The 9,538-nt window shown below is 31.4% G+C and overlaps 1 protein-coding gene across 1 annotated transcript; it reads right to left on the bottom strand.

Moving 5' to 3' along the window:
- Nucleotides 1-3,585: 3,585 nt before the first annotated feature.
- Nucleotides 3,586-9,020, bottom strand: LOC108726601 (GATA zinc finger domain-containing protein 14). Its single transcript, XM_018454272.1, has 3 exons — nt 8,737-9,020; nt 8,142-8,342; nt 3,586-7,553 (listed from the first exon to the last, which is right to left on the bottom strand). The coding sequence occupies exons 1-3, from the start codon at nt 8,846-8,848 to the stop codon at nt 3,640-3,642; spliced, it is 4,227 nt and encodes a 1,408-aa protein (XP_018309774.1). The 5' UTR covers nt 8,849-9,020; the 3' UTR covers nt 3,586-3,639.
- Between the last annotated feature and the right edge of the window lie 518 nt (nt 9,021-9,538).

Genomic DNA, 9,538 nt, shown 5'->3' with positions numbered 1-9,538 from the left:
TTTTTTTTTTAAATATTCCTAAAATTTTTTGTTACCGAATAATCGCAAATTAAATAAAAGAAGCACTTTATTTAACTTCGATGCTCATAATTTCGTTAAAAATCATCGTGTAATGTACCACAATTTAAAAAACAAATTCTGAGACTTTGTTCTATTGAATAGTATAATTACGAAATTTTTAAAAAAGTATTTCTTAAAAATCTGTAGACATGGTATAAGTGAAGTAGCACTACAAATTTTTGTTCCAACTCGATTATAAATTTTTTTCTATTATTTAAAAAAAATTAAAAATAAATATTAAAATGGAAATGCGTGTTCACAGACATTGCGGCCAAGTAAAAATAAATTTAATTGAGGTGGTCAGTACAAAGATTCTATTATAGAGATTAGACTTCAAATCAAACAAGATTTGCATTTGTGTTTAAATATGTGTGTCTCGCGATTAATTAACTTTAAAAAATATTACCTTTTGGAAAAAAAATTTTAAATGGATATTAAAATGGAAATTTGACATTTATTTAATAATTAGAAACGAAACATAATTTTGGTACTTGTTTTACTATTGAATTTTTCGTTATCGAACGCGTCACGGATTGCATGAATACCGTTACGTCAATGCGATGTTCGATCTGTCGCAAATATTTGCAAAAGTCGGCGCGTCATGGTCATTCGGCACGCAACGAATGTAACACATTTGCTTGTATAATTAGAATACTAGGACTGATCATTGTTAGCACTTAGTGTGCAACACTATAACTATCGATTAACTGACGATTAATATATATCAATTTTTTTCATTTAAATAGATAAATCAAAAATTGATTTGTTTTGAAAAAGAATTTTATTAAAATCATAAAGATAGTGAATTCTAAATATGTTAAAAACACCAAAGACATTTCTTTCTACAATGTGTGTGGAACATGAACTTTTTATTCCAATTCATCACAATATTTCTAAAAAGCTACAATAATATAACTATAGTGAACTGTAGTCTATTATATAGTGTGTCCGGTGAATACACCTAATATTCGAATAAATGAATAAAAAATGAATGAAAATACTCATTCAAATACACTTCTTTTTTATTCATCAAGAAACGAATAAATATTTTTTCATTCCATTTGGATGAATATTTTTTGAATATCATTACGAATATTTTCGTTTCGTATTCACTTTTACTCTGTATTATCTGCAGAAAGCTTGCAAGCCTGCAAGAGAAAATAAATCTATAAAAACAATAGCTACGATTACACTGTGCGCTTAGTTCGCGACTTATACGAAATGCGTTCTTGTTTAATCTATAGGTTAAATAGAGACATTTTTATTGGGAATAAATAATATATATCTCGGAATTTAAAGTCCACAGACCATAATGAAGGACCTGCCCGAGATATCTTATAAAATGTTTATAACATTACTGTGATGTAACCGGAATTATATTGAAATATGTATGGCACAAATAGATATTTATAAATAAAAAATGTATTGCTTTCTAAAATATTTTTCATAATTTCTAGTTTCCTTCATAAAATTTGAATATTACAATGACAAAAATAAATAAAATTCATTTTTATTTTTTACTTAAAGTCATCACAGTGCCGGTTATAGTTAAGGGGTAACGATTGCTTATTGGAGCTTTTTTTTCAGTTTATATTTTGTTTGAATGAATATGAATACTCGTTAAATATTCATAATTTTTTTGTGAATAAATATTTTTAAAAAACCCAAAATTTTGAATGAATATATGATTACATTTTTTTTATGTGAAAATTTTGAATAAATATAATTTGGAGCTCAATTACAAATTTTTGTATTCATCGGGCACACTACTATTGTATCATATTTTATGTCTATTACTCTGTTAACATGTAGTCTTTTCAATAAAGTAAATTAATAAAGTTTTTTAATAAAGTAAATTAAATAATAATTCAAATTGTTCGAAAAAATTTTTTTAGCTCTAATTTAATTTAATTTATTAGAAAGAATTTATAAATCTTAATTTATTAAATTAAATAATCCCTAAGAGAAAAACTTTAATAATCTTTGTAATTCAACACATAGATATTCGATCTTTGACAATTTGTCTAATGTTGTTTCCTATCCATCCACGTCATGAAGCAACATAAATAATTCTTGTTGTGACCGTCATGGAAAAATAAGGTGTTTACGGGCAAAAAGATCGTCGTACGATTAGGGGGATATTTATAACCGCAGAGATATCACAATAGGTCTATATATAACACGGCTATACAAACGATGCGTACGTAAATCGGAATAAGTAAATAAACACGCAATACTGATCGCTTAAAGTGCGAATATCAAAGTATCAAGTATCAAAGGCGTGGGAATGATTTACGTTTCGAACATGCCAAACGGAGTATCAACAGAAAGATGAGAGTGTAAATATTGATAAAGAAAAAATTATAACATTATGAAATCATGTAAACATTGTCTTAAAATTTCGAAGATATCTCATAAAAGATATACCAGAAAAGATTCATATGACGTCTTTAAGATACTTAGTCTTCTGATTTTTTACGTCTTTGAGATTTTATTTTAAGTTGTCTTTAATGTTTTATCTAGGTCGTTTTTTTAGGTATTATATTTCAATGATATCGTTTAGATATAGTAATATGTATGTACAAATTAATGGAAAGAGTTAAGAATCGTTTAATAAATCGATATATCAATAATTTAACGTCCATAAATTTTAATAATGACTAACAATTTAATATCCATTAGTTGAAAATTTTATATAGTTTATTATAACTACATGAAATTTTCAACTAATAAATATTAAATTGTCATTATAATTTATGCACGTTAAATTATTGATATATTGATTTAGCAAATAATTCTTAGCTCTTCTTTCTGTTTGTATACATGTATATATTACTATGTATCTAAATTATAAATATACATTATATGTATATAATAAAAAATAAAATTGAATCAGTCGATGAGCTGATGCCTTTGAGAGCCAAGCATAGAATACTGATGTGAAATAAGATTTATTTTTATTCACATAGATTCATCTCTAATGGATCTTGATTCAACATTATTTAATTTATATTGATAAAATTGAAGTTTTTAAAAATAGCATAAAGTATTATTCATCAAAAGAATTAATAGAAAGAACAAAAGAAAAAAATAATATAACTTCATGCTATTTTTAAAAACTTTAATTCTTGTTTCTTTTTAATTTCATTTATAAAAGTAAGGGATTGTAATTAAATTTAAGTTTAATTATGACCAAGTTAAATTAATATTTAACTAATGCAGTTGATTTTATTTTTTACAAATTCGTCAAAATAAAAAATATCAAAAAATGATGAAGTATCAAGAGAATATAAGTTGCAAAAATTTTTTTATTGAATATCAAAATATTGTTCAACAAAATCATATTCTAATTTACATGAACTTTTTAGATTATATAACATCAATACCTTTCACATTTCCATTTATTTGTATTCATAAAAAATATATTATCAATTATATGTGTATTATATTAATTAACAAAATAATATTAATTTTTATTGAATACATGTATGTACATTCAAAGTCGCAAACGCTATACACGCACAGCTTAAACATAATTAATATATTCTATCGTATTGTAATTACATTTTCTATGATTACTCATTCGGTATCAAGTAAAGGAGTATGCACATTTTCTGGATTGAAGGGAATATTACTTTTATTGCCGGGTAATAGCATAGGTATAACTTTAACACGAAATTCATACGGTAAAAAATCCTGACAGAAATGATAAAAGTCCATACGAGTATCGATAAGTTTCAAACGAGCCATTTCCTTCATCAGAGTCTTTAATTCGGTCTTATAATTTTCGTAACTCTTACGACGTTCAATAATAGCTACTACCTTAGCTAATTCCTGCACGAATTTCTCGGATTTCACTCTCGTGGCCAGTTTGTACTTTGGTTCCAAGTGTTTCCACAGAAACTTGTAAAGACGATCTGTGACCCAATGTTTCGGACGAGGAAGCCTTGGTGGTCTATACACCTTTCCATTTATTAGAAATGCCTTATCCACTACTACCGTAGAATTTATGAGCGGCTTCTTTTTCTTCTTCGTATCTTGTTTAGGTATAACAAATTTCATTCTTTCATTTTTTACTGCAAATTCTTTCTTATCGATCGGGTTTATTTTCATCGCGGCCATCTCGCGACTCTTCAGCTTTTCCAATTCCATTTTAATCTTCTTCATTTTCTCACTGTCAAAGACTGGCGACTTTTGCGAGGGTTCGCTTAGTTGTTTCGTCAAAGTTTCTTTTATTTTGAAAAAATCATCTATTTTCTTTAGTGTCTTAGATGAACTTTGCTTATTGGAAGAAATATCTTTACTTGACGATTTAGTCGGCGTATTGCGATAGTTTTGAGACTTGCCCAAACTTTTTTGTCTATGTGCAATTTCTCTGTCCTTAATGCTGGTTCTATTTGAACTCTGCACACTTTGCCGATTTATTGTTTTACTTGTTCCAGGTTTTGTTAAAGAATTTCGCTGAATTGTTTGTATCGCAGGTTCTGCATCTTCGTCATCAATCGTTTCTTTTTCAGTTGGTAAAGTGCTTTTCAGTGTTCCTATATTTGTATTACCTTTAGAATGTATATTTGCTCTCGTTATTGTGTACGATATATCATCACTTGTTTCTGAGTCTACATTTACATTATTGTCTTCTTCAACATCGGCGATCAAATTCATAGATCGCTTAGAGACTTCCATATTTTTACTCGTAGGTTTCAGTGTTTCAGATTGATTTCTTGAATTGTTATGCGTCAAATGATCTTTCTTACTTGTTCCAGGTTTTGTCAAAGAATTTCGCTGAATTGTTTGTATCGCAGGTTCTGCATCTTCGTCATCAATCGTTTCTTTTTCAGTTGATAAAATGCTTTTCTGTGTTCCTATATTTGTATTACCTTTAGAATGTATATTTGCTCTCGTTATTGTGTACGATATATCATCACTTGTTTCTGAGTCTACATTTACATTATTGTCTTCTTCAACATCGGCGATCAAATTCATAGATCGCTTAGAGACTTCCATATTTTTACTCGTAGGTTTCAGTGTTTCAGATTGATTTCTTGAATTGTTATGTGTCAAATGACCTTCCTTACTAGGATTTGATTTGGACAATTGTTCGAGCATATTTGAATCATGTTTACTATTGGCATCACTGCGCGAATTATTAATATCTTCATGTACTTCTATATTCGCAGGCTTTGATGTTTTAGACCGATTTCTTAAACTATTACGCATCAAACGAGCTTCCTTACTAGAGCTTAATTTAGACGATCGTTTGAGCGTACTTGAATCATCTTCTCTACTTGCATTGTGTAAATTATCATTAGCTTCACGTACTTCTATATTCCCAGGTGTTTCAGACCGAGTTCTTAAACTGTTACGCGTCAAACGAGCTTCCTTACTAGGGCTTAATTTAGACGATCGTTTGAGCATATTTGAATCATCTTCTCTACTTGCATTGTGTAAATTATCATTAGCTTCACGTACTTCTATATTCCCAGGAGTTTCAGACCGAGTTCTTAAACTGTTACGCGTCAAACGAGCTTCCTTACTAGGGCTTAATTTAGACGATCGTTTGAGCCTACTCGAATCATGTTTTCTACTTACATCGTGTAAATTATCATTATCTTCACGTACTTCTATATTCACAGATGTTTCAGACCGAGTTCTTAAACTGTTACGCGTCAAACGAACTTCCTTACTAGGGCGTAATTGGGACAATCGTTTGAACATATTCGAATCGTGTTCTTTATTTACATCATTGCGCGAATTATTAATATTTTCATGTACTTCTATATTTGCAGGCTTTGGTGTTTCAGACCGAATTCTTAAACTGTTACGCGTCAAACGAGCTTCCTTAGTAGGGATTAATTTAGACAATCGTTTGAGCGTACTTGAATCATGTTCTCTACTTGCATTGTGTAAATTATCATTAACTTCATGTACTTCTATATTCTCAGGTGTTTCAGACCGATTTCTTAAACTGTTACGCGCCAAACGAGTTTCATTATCAGAACTTGATTCGGATATATTTACATCTACGTCAGCATCGTCACTTACATCTTGTATTACTGTCTCATTAGTACTTAATCTACCGACGGGCGATATTGCGTTTGCATGTGCAGGTTCCTTCAAAGTTTTTTCCCTAATAGACTTGCGGCTGGAAATCTTTTCTTCTGACGATTTAGCTATTACATTCTTTTGAGAAATTGATTTTGATGTATTATTGAGATCGCTGTTTTCTAATAGTTTATTCTCGTCTTCCGGTAATATATTAGATTCCTTAGATCTACTTTTTTCGACGTTTGGTGACACCTGGAGAGATATTTCATAAAAATCTTCCTCATTCGTAGTATTACTCTTTTCTGATTGTGGGTCTTTCTGTGCTACTAAAGATTTACGTTCCTGGTTAATCCTTGTAGTTTCTCGCTCAAAAGAAGCACGATCATCTTCAGTTGAAACATTACTTCTTCTATCACCGGTATTACCTTGCTTAAAAATTTCTTCGAACGGATTAGTTGAGCGCTTACGGGAATAGTTTAGAATTTTTGATTTTGGGTTAAAAAATACGGACCTTTTCGTTCTGCGGGATTCATCATTATCCAAGTATGAGTTGCTCAAATTTGTTTCAATATTATCTTTGTCTTGCACAGATATGTCTGATTGCTGCTTTTTAGCTATATTTAAAGATGATCTTGAACTTTTACGAATTGTTGAACTTTCAGGTATAATATCGATGTTGGTCTTAGATCTTCTTAAAGGTAATGATCGTGACATTAAAGATCTACTGTTTTCCTTATTTGGATTAGATGTAGACAAACTTGCGTTACTGTCATCAATTAGAGCATCTGCAAAGGCATTTTTTCCTATGCTTTTCCGCGTTTGCTGCATAAAGCGAGATTTAAATTTTACATCTTGGTAATGTATAACGATGCTTTCATCGCTACTTTGAACAATCTCAGCATTATTCCGAGGCACTACCTTCTCAACATTTGGAGTTAAAGAACCAGTTTCAATATTTTCTACCGCTCTTATTGATTCCCTTTGATCGTCAATATGATCTTTACTCGTATTAATATTTCGGCACTTCGAGGATTCCTTTTCGAATGCGACTGATGTTTTAGCAGTGCTGCCATTCAAAACATCATCTTCCGATAGTACATCCTGAAAAGCGTTCTGATCTTTCCTACCACCTCCACTTCTTCTTGTTCTAAAAATATTTGGCTTTGATTTCAAAATCTTCGAAGTTGAGCTCGAATTACTATCCTCTTCATTTTCCTGCAACCTTCTTTGTGAAGATTCATTGTCTGAATCGCTATGTACTTCAGAGTGGACTTGTTTCATCCACAATTGTAATGGCATAGTTTCCTCGGAATCATTCAAAGCATTTGAAAAGGCATTGTTGACACTCTTCCTATTATTTGCTTTTAAACGAACCTTCCTCTTTCTTAAATCAAGCTCTTTCTCTGACTCAGATGACGAAGTTTGCAATATTTTTCTTTTAATTATTGCTAAAAAAATAATATATCTTGTAAGTTCTACAATATCTATGATGCAAAACTCCGTCTGTAATCATATTTTTACTTCCTCCATCCAGCCAAGTTTATTTTTACTGTACTTTTTTTACTCTAGTCTCAAAAAATGTGAAAAAAATTCAAGATTATTTTTCAACATCTCTATTACATTACCAACAGTTTTTAACATTTTAGGAGGGGGAACAGGGTAGCGATCATGTAACTTTTTCCCTAAGGCTGAAACATGAAAAGTAAAAATTTTTTGTATATATGTGTGTATATGTACAAACATACATAAAAATTTTTACTTTTCACGTTTCCATTCTAGCGAAAAAATTACATGATCGCTACCCTGAACTCTGTCCTGCTTTATTTTAGAGAAATCTGAGTGAAATTTCGCTCGCGTCAAAAAAAATCCAGATTGCAGACAAAGAGTTGAAAGATTTATTCTTTTAGCTGAACTTTTTGCACAGTTCACCTTTTCTCTTTCCTCTTCAATTTGAAAAGAAAAAGAAGAAAAGATAAACCATGAAAGACATTCAAGAACACCAAAAAGAATAAACTAAATATTCTGCCTATTTATACCTGCACTACGCCTTGAGCTTGTTGAAGCAATGGGTTCGTTATCAGAGTCCAAATTTTTCCACCATCCTGTAGCAACGGAACTCTGACTAGAATCAATCCTTGAATTGGCACTCAGCTGCCTAGCCGTTTCATTTTCATTGTAAATTATGGAATGCGGAGGGAACGTATTCTCCTCCAAGTTATTCCACCAAAATGTTTGTTCTGCAGAAAGAAGAAAATCATATCAAAATCATAAAACCATTTGATTTTTAATTTGCCTGTAACAAAGATAATGTCCTAAAACGAAGTTGCTTATTTGCTATAGTAACATAATTCGAGAAACGGTTTTCAGAAAATCAGTTTCAACATTTTCAATTATTAAAATGTTATAATACTAAATTTGAAATATAATTTCAATGTAATAATTTATAATAATAATACATAATAAACACAATAATTATAATAATTGTTGTGGAATAAAAGTGTATTCTTTTAAAATATGTTGTTTATTTTCTTTGATGTTTCTGTTGATCTTCTGCAAGCAACGCAAAAACGACGATTTTTTTAAGTTATGTCCTAGCAAATGAACGAAATGATGAAGGAAAGATATTCCTACCTTCATCTACGATGGCTGTATCAGGATCGAGATGTCCAGAACCGAAGGAGTCGGTGGATCTATGCTTGGAGTATCGTCGGGATACACGATTGAAGGATTTTCTCTTGGCCATGTTTATGAAGAAATGTGTTCTACACGATGAAAAAACAACTAGGTTATCTTTACGTGATTGTATATACAGTTTAAAGTCACTTGAGAATGCTTGAGGTTTTATTTACAAGCTTCGACTCGAGCTTGAACAACTATTTTGTTGTCACATTGCGAAAATCCGCGCAAATTCTTAAATCATTGAACGTTGAATGCAATGGTGCCAGATTCTGGCTTGCGCTACCAAAAGTACTAAACGCGTAGCGCGTGATGGGGGAAGAGTGGGGGTAGTTGCAGATAGCTCTCTCCAACGCGCTTGATAGAATGAATAGGAGCTAGAATGGTAGGAGCATGTTGGATGTTGCGATGCGAACAAACCTTATTGCTTAATTCACACTGGACGCAACAAGTGTCAAGCAATATTGTTTACGCCACTGTAAATATCGCTTCACTGATTGGTTGCTGTTCCGCTGCTCGACTTGTTGCGTCTAGAGGTCTATCTACTTATCTAGGCCTCTAGCTGCATCCAGGGTGAATTAAGGTGCATTCACATGTAAGCGTCAAGCGTCAAGCAGCGGAAGCAGCAATCAATGGGCGAGTTCAAGACAGCAAAGCAGCTAGGCATGCTTACCGAGCGATTGAATATGATTGGTTGGATCTATAAGTAATAACCAATTATGTTCATTTGCTCGGCGAGCAGGCTAGCCGCTTTGTC

The sequence above is a fragment of the Mycetomoellerius zeteki genome, unplaced genomic scaffold (genome assembly GCF_001594055.1).
Source record: "Mycetomoellerius zeteki isolate Tzet28-1 unplaced genomic scaffold, Tzet1.0 scaffold430, whole genome shotgun sequence".
Taxonomy (NCBI): domain Eukaryota; kingdom Metazoa; phylum Arthropoda; class Insecta; order Hymenoptera; family Formicidae; genus Mycetomoellerius; species Mycetomoellerius zeteki.
The sequence above is the reverse complement of the archived record's forward strand: the minus strand, read 5'-3'. Positions and strand labels throughout refer to the sequence as shown.